This window comes from Sceloporus occidentalis, unplaced genomic scaffold (genome assembly GCF_023333645.1).
Source record: "Sceloporus occidentalis isolate IW3139 unplaced genomic scaffold, rSceOcc1.0.p SCAF_3, whole genome shotgun sequence".
NCBI classification, from domain to species: domain Eukaryota; kingdom Metazoa; phylum Chordata; class Lepidosauria; order Squamata; family Phrynosomatidae; genus Sceloporus; species Sceloporus occidentalis.
In genome coordinates this window covers 72541493-72555418 of record NW_028316983.1, presented here as the reverse complement: position 1 = coordinate 72555418, position 13926 = coordinate 72541493, and the positions used below count along the sequence as shown (strand labels likewise).

The 13926-nt window shown below is 38.4% G+C and overlaps 1 protein-coding gene across 1 annotated transcript in view; it reads left to right on the top strand.

Annotated features, from left to right (window-relative positions):
• TESK2 (testis associated actin remodelling kinase 2) overlaps positions 1 to 13926 on the top strand; it is a 78696-nt gene that overhangs the window by 23809 nt on the left and 40961 nt on the right. Inside the window, exons 3-4 of the mRNA XM_089515027.1 lie at positions 5756 to 5877; positions 13400 to 13448. Of these exons, the coding sequence (XP_089371153.1) occupies positions 5756 to 5877; positions 13400 to 13448 (171 nt within the window). The remainder of the gene's footprint in view (positions 1 to 5755; positions 5878 to 13399; positions 13449 to 13926) is intronic.

Genomic DNA, 13926 nt, shown 5'->3' with positions numbered 1-13926 from the left:
TGTTTTTTCTAGTGAGACATGCTTTCTCACGATGTGTAAGAAGTATGACAGTCTCAATTCGGTCATCATGGCTTCCAGGGAGAGCTCAGGTTTGATCTGTTCAAGGACCAATTTGTTTGTCTTTTTGGCTATCCACGGGATACTCAACACTCTTTTCCAGCTACATCTCAGATCCATTGGTTTTCTTCCTATCTGCTTTCTTCACTGCCCAGTTCTCACATCTCTACATGGTAATTGGGAATACAATGGTTTGGACGATTCTAACTTCAGTGCTTAGTTGTATATCTTTATTCCTTAGGCTCTTTTCTAGTTCTCTCTATTCCTAGTCTTCTGATTTCTTGGCTGCAGTCTCCATCCTTATCAGTGTTTGATCTAAGGTATGGGAACTCTTACTATTTCAGTTTCGTTGTTATCTACCAGTACATTGAATTTATGGGTCTCCTTCTGTGGTCATTATTTTTGTTTTCTTTATGTTCATCAGTAAGCCTTTCTTTGTACTTTCTTCCTTGACCTTCCTTAGTAGTTTTTCCAAGCTTGTCATGTTGTGAGTTAGTAGCATGGTGTTGTCTGCATATTAGATTGTTGATATTCCTTCTTCCTGTCTTCACTCCTCCTGCACTTCATATGATATTTTTGCATATATGATATTTTGCAGCAACCAAACAGCACGGCAACGATCCACTCCCTCTCGGGAGCAAAAAGAAGCTGCCGAAAGCAGCTTCCTGGAAGGGGCGTGATTGGCAAGCTCACACACTGTGACTGCACCCCTTCCAGCCAGTGCTGTTTGGGCGCTGCGCCATGCTCACGTAATCATGGTGCCCCCGTGTGGATGGGGGTGAGCCATGATGGCAGTGTGCCAGCAGACTAGGGCTTCTGGACATGTAAATGCCTAGCCTCATCTAGCCCTAGTTTGCTGACAGGACGGCAGAAATTGCCCGTCTGTACTGCCTCTGTTTCTATAGCTGATGCAGTCTTTTGGGTCCTTTTTGCCGATGGGAATGCATGATGATTGTTTCCAGTCTGTTGGCCATCCTTTTGTTTTTCGTATTTGTTGACACATGTTGATTAACACAAGATAGGATTCTGTATGTGTGTATTGTAGCAGTTCAATTGGACTATCATCTATTTCTGGTGATTTATTTTTGCTAATTTCCGTATTGCAGCTTCCAGCTTGCTTTTTAGAATTTGCAGTTTATCTTCATATGGTACTTTGACCCATATGTCATTCATTTTTTCGTCTCTTTTATACAGTGGAGCCTCGGGTTACGAAATTAATTCGTTCCGTGGCCGCTTTCGTAACCCGAACGGCTTTCGCAAGCCGAATCCCCATAGCCGCTAATGGGGAAAAGCCGCGATTTGGTGTAAAATCGCGCCGAAAAGCACCAAAAGTTTTTTCGGGACCCGAAAAAACTTTCGTAACCCGGATCAATAATTTCCTATGGGTTTTTTTCGGGTCCCGAAAAATTCATAACCCGGGTATTTCGTATCCCGAGGTTCCACTGTATTTTATATATAATATATATATAACTTTTATATAACTTTGGTGTATTGCATCCAGTAATTTCTTCTTGGTCTTGTATCTTTTTGCTCTCATAGAGCATCCCTGCTCTTGGTTTGAATTTCCCTTTGAGTTCTCAGATCTTGAAGAGGCCTCTTATTCTTCCTTTTTTGTTGTTTTCTTCTATTTCTTTGCATTGATCATTGTAGTAGTTCTCTTTATCCTTGCACACTAGTGGTTGTACAGTTGAATTCATGGGTCTGGTTTTGATCCTGTCTCCCCTTTCTTTTGCTTTTTTTCTTAATTGCGTCAAGCATTTCATCTTTTATCCATTGTGTCTTCGCTTTCTTTTTGGTCACCAAAATTTTCTTCTTACTTTCTTCCTTGATTATGTCCTTGGCTCCTCCCATAACTCTTTTGGTTCTCAGTTGATTAAAGCTAAAAGTGCAAATCTGTTTCTTACATTGCCAGTAAATTCTGTTGGGATGTTATTCAGATCATACTTTAGTATAATGATTGGTTTTGTTTTCTTCTTCAATTTTACTCTAATTTTTTATATAAGTAGTTTGTGATCTGAACCAGAATCAATACCTGGTCTAGTTTTGGCGACCAAAATAGAGCTTCTCCATCTTTTACATCCAGTTATATAATCTATCTAATTTTAGTATTAGCCATCTGATGGTGTCCATATGTATAGTCTTATTTCTGGTTGTATGAAAAAGGTGTTCACAATCAATAGGTTGTTGGCCTTGCAGAATTCTATCAGGGGCTCACCTGTGAAACTGAATCTTCCTATTATTTTTCTTTGTTGCCTGCTTTAAAGTTCCAGTCACCTGTGATTAATTTGAAGTGCTGGTATGTTGTCATTCATAGATTCTCTCAATTTCATCTTTCTGCGCATCTGTGGTTGGCACATTTGCTTGGATTATGGTGATATTTGTAGGTTTCCCCTATTGTCTTACTGACATGATTTGGCCTCACTTTGCATTGTATCTTTTCACTGCTTTTGCCACATCTCTGCTTAGTATGAAAGCCACCCTATTTTTTTGTGTCTTTTCATTTCCTGAGTAGAACACAGTGTAGTTATCTGAGTCAAATTGACCCATTCCTGTCCATTTTAGCTTGCTCATCCCTAGTATTGCTATGTTTATGCATTCCATTTCCCCTTTTTACTATATCTAGCTTCCTTTGGCTCATCCTTCTCATTTCCCACATTGCTATATGTGTGGTACTGCTTCGGATCATGTTTGTTTTGTTGGACAATGCTGCTTGTCTTTCCATCTTTTCTAATGTGTTTGTTCTTCTGTCTGGTGTAATTTTCCCTTGTTCCCATGTTCTATCATTGTTGTTCCTTTCGAATTCTCAGTTTGTGTTCTAGTCCTGTCTTTTGTTTGCTGGGGACTGTCTCATCACAGGGTTTTCTTGGTGAGAGGGTCTCATAAGGAGGGTTACCTTTGCCTGGTGACATGGTGGTTAATTCCTAGTGTGTATTCTACATGCGTTCATTTATCTGCCTTTTCAAACTTCTGCTGATGGCAGTTATCTTCAGCAGAGATTCGTTATACAGTATGATAAGCTTTTGCAGGAATGAAAATGTATGTTCAGATTTTTCTCTCAATATTTTGCTTGGCATTGCTTGACATTGTTAAAATAATTCAATAGTATTATGGTATAAAATGCTAAAACAGAATAGTAAGAGAGTAAGCCAATGTGTTCAGTGATTTAACACCTTGCTTTGATTACAATTTCAAACATGATTCTACATTTAGTATGGAGTGTTACAGTTAATACTGACAGAACATGTATCCCTAATGTTACAAGCTTACATCTTGCATGCATTGGAAAGCACTGTTTGTCACCATAAGTTCAAACAGAGGTCTCCTCACACTGGCCTCCTGGTAGCAATGTACTTCCTTGCAAGAAACCTTTTCACATATATCACTGCAGCTAAAATACACATCATGTTTATTAATCTGTTCTGTATCTCATACTGTTTTCCAATATTATCTTAACATTTAAACGTCTCATCAGAAAAAGTGCAGAACTAAAAGTGACAATAGTTTCAGGAAAATAACATGCATATAAAAATGAATGTTATGTCAGACAACTCTTCAAGTTGTTTTTTTATGAACTGTGCAGAAGTAGGATAGTTTGCAATTTTTTTCAGTTGTCATAAGCTCTAAACTATGTGTTTTATCAGTGGCAAGACAGAGTAAAACTATAGCAGTACTTTAAAAACCTGCAAAACATACTTGACTAGTATTGGAGGGACAAAAGGGTTGTGTGTTTGAATGTACACTGTGAGAAGTAATCTTAGAGCCACTAAAATATAGTTAATAGATTTAGAAACAGTAATGCAGTTGGTGTGCACATCTGCAGACCATTTATGGTGCTGATGTTATTATGGCTGGAAGATCATGAAAAAATATAATGAAAATGATAAAATGATGCATGTGACTAATGCTAAATTTAAAATGCCCTCCCTCTTGCAGTTTCGTGGAGCTATACTGCATTTATTTGAGTACCCTGGGGGTTGATTCCAAATATAAAAGCAACATACAATACAATCAGCCAATTGCAGGAAACTGGTGAAAGCAAAAACAAGGCTGGACAGGCTTTGCAGCATTGTATTTTAATAGTAGTGTTTTGTTGAATTAAAATGTTTAATCAGATATGGAATATACAGGGATGTGTAACAGTGACTTCCATCTTTCTTCATCCCCGTTTTGTCAGTACAGTTGCACTGGGGTGCTAAAAGAGTTTATCTTTTCAATGGGTTGATTTTAGTAGTTGAGTTAATGCTGAGTTTTATTATGTTTTATTATTTTATTATTCGGCCTGGGAGGGAGTGAATAGGCTGGCCCAGCTCTACCAGGGGCTAGCCTGAAGAAGAAGAGCCCTCCCTCTAGTCCATCTGCCTTGGTCCAGGCATCAGAGGGAGAGAAGAACCACTGGACTTCATCCCCTTCCCCACCACCATTCCCTTCTCCTTTTGTGTCATGTCTTTTAGACTGTAAGCCTGAGGGCAGGGAACCGTCTTATTAAAAATAATAATTGTAAGCCGCTCTGAGAGCCATTAGGGCTGAAGGGCGGGGTATAAATAATGTTAATAATAATAATAATAATAATAATGTTATTATATTTTACTTTTAATTATTCTATGAATTACTCAGATAATTTCATGTATAGGGTGGCTTATATATATATATATATACATACATAGTTCAATACAGAAACCTTTATAGTGGCCTTCCACACAAGAAAATGTGGTTGACTTCAAACAACAAACAAATCATAACATTGATCTGTAGTACACCCGCAACAAAATCAAGCTATGTCTTCAGATTATATTTAGATGTTGAGAAAAGTGGAAATGGTATTTGCATAATTACTTCCATGCTGTCAATGACTATCATAATTCTTTGGAAAGAAGTACAGAACAATCATGAAATGGCTTGTGCATCATGTTACAGTGTTGATGTGAAAACATTTTTACAGGGAGACCATTTTTACTGTCATCCATATGATTAAATATGTGTAGGCCTGCCGTTAAAACAGACGTGGCCAATTGCTAATTTGGTATGGAGAAAAAAAATATTACACTGAGGGGAATTTATGTGGAGTCTTACGGTGTTCTAAGGATACCATGGGTGGCTAAAAAGGCAAACAAATGAATCCTACAATAGAACAAGCTTGAACTCTCCCTGGAAGCCAAGATGACTAAATTAAGGCTGTTGTACTTTGGTCACATCATGAGAGGACACAATTTGTTAGAAAAAGTTGTAATGCTGGGAAAGGTAGAAGGTAGTAGAAAGAGAGGAAGACACCACACCAGATGGATAGATTCAATCAGGGAGGCCACAGGCCTGGACTTGCAGGAGCTGAGCAGTGCAGTTGAGGAGAGGAGGCTTTGGAGAAGTTTCATTCACAGGATCACTATGAGTTGAAGTTGACTGGAACACAGTTAACAACAACAAACTCATGGTGTTAGCAGTGCCATGCTTCACTAACTGCATACTATAAATCCATAATATGTAGTGTAGACATGGGTGGAGGAGTGAGGAATCTATTATTGTGTAAGTTTTTAAGTTGTAGGAAAGTTCTTAAATATCTAAAATGTGATTAATTATTTTGGCCACTATATATATAAGGAAATATAATGATTTTCTAAATACTTATTATGGCAATTTATGCTTTTCTTGTGCTCCACTGTACTAATAGCTCATACCTTTTTTTCCTTTTGGATTTGTTCTTTAGGTACGGCACAAGGTATCCGATCAGGTAATGGCTTTGAAGATGAATACACTAAACAGCAACCGTGCAAACATGCTAAAAGAAGTCCAGCTTATGAACAGGCTTTCACATCCAAACATACTAAAGTAAGAAAGATGTGTGTATGTGAGTGTGTATGTAGAAGAAAGCATTTGTATGTGGAGGTGCAGATTGTGTTCTTATTTATTCATGATAGTCACTCATAGTTGGTGAGAATAGCATGAGTATATAAGTGTCTCTTGAAAGTTGAGACATGCATTTTGCTGAGGCTTACATGTAGCTTGTTTAGTTAGTTCATTGTCCCTTTCTTTGCTTTCTAATCCTTTCCTGTTTATTCGTATCATACCTCTAGCTTCCTTTCTGGCATCTTGCTTTGGTGATCAGGTATTGTATTATGTCTATATGTGTGCCTTCAGGTCACCTGTTGACCAACGGTGACCCATTAATTTCATAGGGTATATTTTTGTAAAGTTTTTTTTTTTATTTTATTCATTAACTTATTCAAAAGCAGCAGCCTCATCACTCTGTGGCTCTGCCTGTCTATGTGTGTGTATGCACATGTGCACACACCTTCAAGTCATCTGTTGACTTCTCATGACCCCATGAATTTCATTGGATTTTCTTAGGCAAAGAATACTCAGAGGTGGTTTTTCCAGTTTCGTTCTTTGAAACATTGTAAAGGACATATCATGTACTGTCAATGCATACGTCAACTTCATATAGAGTGACATAAGTCTATATGCAGCTTTATTCATATGTTTACCTGAATGTCCAGACCAGAAAAGGAAGATTGAGCACAAAGCCCATCTGTTCTCAGGGTGCTTGCATATTCAGGCTCTCCTTCAGAGCATTATGCATGGATTCTAAAGGGTTGAAAATAATTAAAAACAAGGTTGGCTGAATGTGCATAAAAATTTTTCATAGTCAGAAACCTAAATAAGGCAAATCTTCTTAATCACAAGGAGGCATCTTAGTACCTTTAGCCAAATATCATTACAAATAATTTTTAAATCTTTATATTAAACAAACTAAATGTCTAAAGTGCAGCTTATATATATGGAAATACTGAGGGTGAGGTTTCCATCTAATCTCTTCTCTGCCTGTAGATTTTTAGCCCTTTAGGTGTTCAGTCATACTCTGTCTATACTAATTAGTGAAATAGTCTTGTTCAGGAAGGTTTTCATGCCAGTGTGAAAGTCACTAATTTTAATTTTTACAAATATGAGTACTAAATTAAAGTTAACCTCTGTGATGTAATGATTGCACTGTCTAAAGATCACAGGATGGAAAGAAAACAACTTGCTTATCTTTAAAAAGTGGTGGTGGGAATGAAAATAGAGACCATTTTATGTGAAGTACTAATAATTGTTTTGGAAGGTTAATGTTGATATGAAGTGGAGAGGGGTTACTGGCATATACTATCTAAGAGGAATATTACTATTGTACTTAATATTTATGTTTCCATCAGACTTCTTATGTATGTAGAGGGGAAAAAGGAGAACAGATCATTTAAATAATATGCACATTACAATTATGTACTTTCCAGATGTGCTTGGATTTTACTGATTGACTCATGGACTTGTCAGAATTGTTACAATACTTTCACATGGCCTAGAATAAAGGAAACCATTACATGGATTTGTAAGTGGTTGACCAGCTGAACCCAAAGGGTGCTCAACAATGGTTCCTTTTCATCCTGTAGAGAAGTGACCAGTATGGTGCCCCAGGATTCTGTCCTGGGCCAAGTGCTATTCAACATCTTTATCAATGACTTTGATGACAGAATTGGGGGCATACTTATGAAATTTGCAGATGACACTAAATTAGGAAGAATAACTAATACCCAGAGGACAGGATCAAAATTCAAAATGACCTTAATAGACTAGAAAGCTGGGCCAAAGCTAACAAAATGAAATTCAACACAGAGAAATGTAAAGTACTACACTTACAGCAGAAAAATAAAATACAGCTCTCCCTTCATCCACCATCTTGAGGGAGAGGAAGGCAGGCTAACTCCAACAGGCCTGTCTGGAAGAAGACAAGCCCTCCCTTCATCCACCATCTTGAGGGAGAGAGAAGCAGGCTAGCTCCATCAGGTCTGCCTGGAAGAAGAAGAAGAGCCCTCCCTCCAGTACATATGCCTTGGTCCAGGCCTCAGAGGGAGAGAATAACTGCTGGACCTGATTCCCTCCCCCCCCCCTCACCATTCCCTTCTCCTTTTGTGTCGTGTCTTTTAGATTGTAAGCCTGAGGTCAGGGAACCGTCTATTATCCCCTCTGTTGTAAACCACTCGGATTCCCAGTGATTGGGCGGTATATAAATAAATCCTATTATTATTATTATTATTATTATTACATAGACATAGGATGGGGGACACCTGACTTAAGGAGACTATGTGTGAAAGGGATCTAGGAGTCCAAGTAGACCACAAGTTGAACTTAAGTCAACAGTGTGATGTGGCAGTGAAAAAGGCTAGTGCAATTTTAGGCTGCATCAATAGAAGTATAGTGTCTACATCAAAGGAAGCAATAGTGTCATTATATTCTGCTTTGATCAGGTCTCACCCGGAATACTGTGCCCAGTTCTGGGCACTGCAATTCAAAAAGGATGTTGAGAAACAGGAGCATGTCCAAAGGAGGGTGACTAAAATGGTGAAAGGTCTGATTGTGGTTCCCTGCATGGCAGGGGGTTTGATTGGATGGCCCTTGTGGTCTCTTCAGATTCTGTGATTCACTCCAATATGTCCTGACTTCAGTGGAAGCATGAGTTGGATTGTACTTGTACAGTCTTCTCAAGCATCAACTGAGCCAAGACACGTGTAAAAGGAGTGTCGAGTAGTAGATACTCTAAGGAGATATTTATTATAAATAACAAAATATAACTAAAATATAAGTCATACAAGATATTAAGAATCTTCCAGGTACAATATTTGTAAGTATACAGTGAATATAAAATGGTTAAAGTACTTCAAGATAACTAGAAAGTTGAAGCATATGGCATTCACTACAGAACTGAGGCCACTGTTCTAGCACAGAGGAAACCAAACCATCTGTAGGGCAGTATTGGGGTATAGGATTTCTAATGTCTTTCCACCAGTGAATTTGAATAAGGGCAGAAAGTATAGGATTCTTTTTCAGTAATATGAAAAATAAAAGTTCTTATATCATTTACTTTATTTTGCTTGAAATATAAGTAAATACTGTTTTCATTTTAATGAACTTTTCAAAGATACTTTATAAAAAGTGGTTCAGTTTTATCTTAAATGTCCTCAGGAGACCACTTTACTGTTGCTTCATATTCAGTGAGCATGTTTATTGTGTGGTGGTCAAGTTTATCTTGATCAAGGTAAACAAGTGTCCCTAAATGTGTTTTCTTTGAAATATTTGTTCCATTTCTTTTTGTTCAATTTGGGTTTTTTAAATTCAAATTTGGAAGAGCAGTATCATGTGTCAGTCCTTCTTCAGTAAAATAACAAACATTACAGTAGGAAAAATAGAACCTTTGTGATTCAGTATATTTAACAAGCTCTATTATGGAACAGAGACAGCCTTGATCGCCTTGGTGGATGACCTACTCAGGGAACTGGATAGGGGCAGTGTGTCCCTGTTGGTTCTCCTGGACCTCTCAGTGGCTTTTGATATCATTGATCATGGTATCCTTCTATACCGCCTCTCTGGGATGGGGCTTGGAGGTACTGTTCTACAGTGGCTCCATTCCTTCCTGGAGGGGCGAACTCAGAAGGTGGTACTGGGGGACTCCTGTTCGACCCCCTGGCCATTGACCTGTGGGGTCCCTCAAGGTTCTGTGTTGTCCCCTATGCTGTTTAACATATACATGAAACCGCTTGGAGAGGTTGTCCAGAGTTTTGGGGTGCGGTGTCATCAATATGCAGATGACACTCAACTCTACTACTCCTTCCCACCTCAATCCAAGGAGGCTGTCCTGGTCCTAAACCAGTGCCTGTCTTCAGTAATGGACTGGATGAGGGCAAACAAGTTGAAACTTTATCCAGACAAGACAGAGGTGCTCCTGGTCAGTCGGAAAGCAGATCGGGGAATAGGGATCCAGCCTGTGTTAGATGGGGTCACACTCCCCTTGAAGACATAGGTTTGCAGTTTGGGGGTACTCTTGGACTCAGCTTTGAACCTGGAGGCCCAGGTCTTTGCTGTGACCAGGAGTGCTTTCACACATTTAAAACTTGTACGCCAGCTGCACCCGTTCCTTGAGAAGCCAGATTTGGCCATAGAGTACATGCCTTGGTTACATCCCATTTGGACTACTGTAATGGGCTCTACATGGGGCTGCCTTTGAAAAGTGTTTGGAAAATCCAGCTGGTTCAAAGAGCTGCTGCCAGGCTATTAACAGGGACAGATTACAGAAATCATACAATGCACCTGTTGAAACAGCGTCATTGGCTGCCAGTTTGTTTCCGGGGACTGGATGGCCCTTGTGGTCTCTTCCAACTCTATGATTCTATGATTCTATAATTCAAGGTCCTGGTTATTACTTACAAAGCCCTACATGGCTCAGGTCCACACTATTTGGCAGACTATTTCTCCTGGTATGAACCGGCCCGGACTCTAAGATCCTCTGGGGAAGCCCTTCTCTCTGTCCCAACATCATGGTGGGGACACGAGAGAGGGCCTTCTCAGTGGCTGCCCCTAGACTCTGGAACTCCCTGCCCAGGGTGATCAGAATGGCTCCCTCCTTGATGGCCTTCCACCAGCAGGTGAAGACCTACCTGTTCACACAGGCATTTAGGGAATTACTATAAGGACAGGCTGGGATGTTCAATGTTGGACCAGTTTAAAAATTCTTTTCAATGTACTTTTTATTTTATTGTACTATTTTTTAAAAAAATACTGTGAAGCTGCTCTGAGTCCCAGTCCTGGGAAAAGAGCAGGATACACACACACACACACACACACACACACACACACACACACACACAGAGTTAGAATGTGAGAAAAATCTCACTTATCTGTGCCTTTCTGTTTTTTTAAAAAAGCTATCATTATAGAGGTTTTTTTTTTAAAAAAAACACATTGCAAATTAATATACTATGAACACACCCACAGTTGTTTAATTTTAGAAGCTGAAGCTAGGTTAGACTCGATTACTACTTAGAAGGGAGATAATCATACTGCCACAAATAATATGGCATATCTTCTGCTAGGGCAGGGGTGGGCAACATGCAGGAGCCAGGGTCCAGTTTTCTACCACCACCTAGCTTCTCTGTATTTGTATAAACAATACAAGTGAAAGCAACCATCAAGTGGCCGATATTCTTCATTTCACTGAAAAAATATCCTAATACCTGAGAAACGGATCATTAAAATATCATCTAAAGAGCAAAAAAAAAGGAGTCTGTTACTCTTCCTGGGATGAGTATTCCATAAATGAGGTACCCAGCTAACAAACACCCCAAATGCCATTTTTTCTGATCTCAATGGGAGTATGCAGAGCAGGGCTTCTGATAAAGCTTTTTATAGACAAGGTAGGGTCATGAAGGAGTGATTTTGCTAAAAAATTTATATACCATTACTTTACCCCAGAAACGATTTAAAGCTGGTGTGCATTAAAATTAAAATTCAAAACAATAAAACTTACTCTAAACACTAATAGTAAAATTTAAAGGTTAAAAGCAATCAGCCAATTTCAAAATTTAAATTTAAAAGTATAAGATTTTAAAAAATTAATGTCTGTGCAAATAATTGTGGTGATGGAAGTGGTTTTCAAATTACTCTGTTATCTATTAAATAAGTACGTATTTTAGGCTTAAATTATTCTGTAAAGCTATTTGTTGCTCAAAATAAACAGTCTGATTTTGGAAATGAGCTGGAAGTTTCTAAAGATCTTTTACCGTTGTTATACTGTCCAGTCTGGGTGATTCTGGTTAACAACTTGACAACCAAATTCTGAACCAGCTGAACTTTTAGGCACTTTATGTTTAACACCCCTTATTATTTCTCTAAATAGCATGAATAATACTGGAACTGTGGCATTATCTGTGTGTCTCAGATAAAGGGCTATTTGTCAAGAGCCTAGAATTACTAAATTAAATCAAGGATTCTTCCTCCTCTGGAGGATTAGATTGCAGATGCATTGAATCTGACTTACCCAGAAGCTTTTGAATACAGAAAGTGTGTCAATGCAGAAACCTAGATAGAATTTAGTCATGCTTGTTTGGACCATGATTTGCATATTTCTGGATAGGGAGATATATCCTCATCATGAGTTCTGTATAGTTATATTGCTGATTATTGTTGTGTGCTTTCAAGTTGTTTCCAACTAGTCACTCTAAGGTGAACATATTTATACCATATTCTATAGTCTTGGTCTCTGCTGCGGTGATTGTGGGAATGACCTTTCACGCTATCTCTCATCTTCCCACTTTTCTCTTACATGGTTTTCAGTTTTAGAAGTAACTGTGTTTTGTGCTGACAGTAAATGTGTATGCAAAAATGTTCAAAAATGGTTTGAATTGTAGTCAAAAATGGGTTTGTAAACTTTAGTTTGAGAGTCTTGGTGGCGCAGTGGTTAAATGCCTGTACTGCAGCCACTCACTCAAAACCATAAGTTTGCGAGTTCAATACCAGCAAAAGGACTCAAGCTTGCATCCTTCTGAGGTCGCTAAAATGAGTACCCAGATTGTTGGGGGCAATTAGCTTACAGTTGTAAACCGCTTAGACACTGTTAGTTCAGTATGAAGCGATATATAAATGAAGCTGTTTGTTTGTTTATTTAGGTAGTCAAGATCTCCATGTATCACTGTCTCTAAACCTGAATAGCTTAGAAGGGACTGGGGCTGAACAGGAAGCCCTTTTCCCGAGGTTGGTAGGAACACAAGAGGCTACAGGACATTTCTAACCTACTAGATAATGGCTTTTCTTGTAGGGATGGTGGAGGCAGAAAATGTAGGTATGTGAATTTCTGTCATTTCCACCTACCAGCACCACAGGTATGTGGTGCAGTGTAGCTGTTGGCATCTAAACATGGGTCTGTACCATGAAGATCATACACATTATCCAATTTGATACTCATAAGATGTGCAGTTGTACAGGCTACAACTTAAATTACATAGTGGTATTTTCTAGCATAACAGATGTCCTCATTACCTTCAGCCAAATTTCTTCCCAACTGTTTTGAGAACAGTTGGGTTTCTTATCCAGGATGTCAGTTGTGACACTCAGTTTTATAAACTCTTTCTCTAAACTTTATGAAATTCTCAGTGTTGCTGTATCTATTAAGTAGATAAAAACAAAGTGAATGCAGTTGTGTTGACTAGAAGAAAAATGCTGAACTCTGTGTTAGTCTAATCCCGTTACTAGGTAACTCAAAAGTTACAAAATACTGATCTCTGCTAACATTTGGGTTCCTTAGAATTCTTCATCAGACTTCATGACAAACAAAATAAGAAGATAGACCAAAATGAAAAAATTACTGCATACTTATATTTTATCTTTCTATTTTATGCAGCATAATTGATAAATACTTTGGAGCTCCTGTCACTTGAGTTTTATTTGAATTTTGTTTTTACATCTGCAACCATAATGAGAACCTGTTTTAAAGTTGACAAAATGCATTGCATCTGTTTCTCACTTACAATTATTTGCTCTTGTTTTGCAGGTTTATGGGTGTCTGTGTTCATCAAGGACAATTGCATGCCCTTACTGAGGTATGATTGCATTCATTAACCAACAAGCCCCTTGCACTAGTTATTCTACCTAAAACTGTGTAAACAAACATTGTTTACTGAAGTAATCTAGTATGATTCTCATCCATGTGTTATTTATATATGAATGCATGTGTGTGTGTGCACACATTTTGCCATTCTTCACAAAGAGTTGAGAATGGCTAACAACCTGCACAGAATGCAACACAAGACACAACCACCATTAAAACAGAATTTTAAAAATAATATATTATAAAATGCAATAAAACCATCAGCAAAAGCCAGCAACTACACAAATGAGTCATTTGCTGTCCCACAAAAGTTTTTGCAAACCAAATGCATTTTCATCTGATAATTAAATGACAACAGCAAGAGGAAGAGTCTGGTTTCCATTGGGTGGTCATTCTATAGCTGGGATGCTGCAGCTGAAAGAATCTTGCCATGTGTTTTAGGCCGACATACAAGCAGAAACTCCTCAACT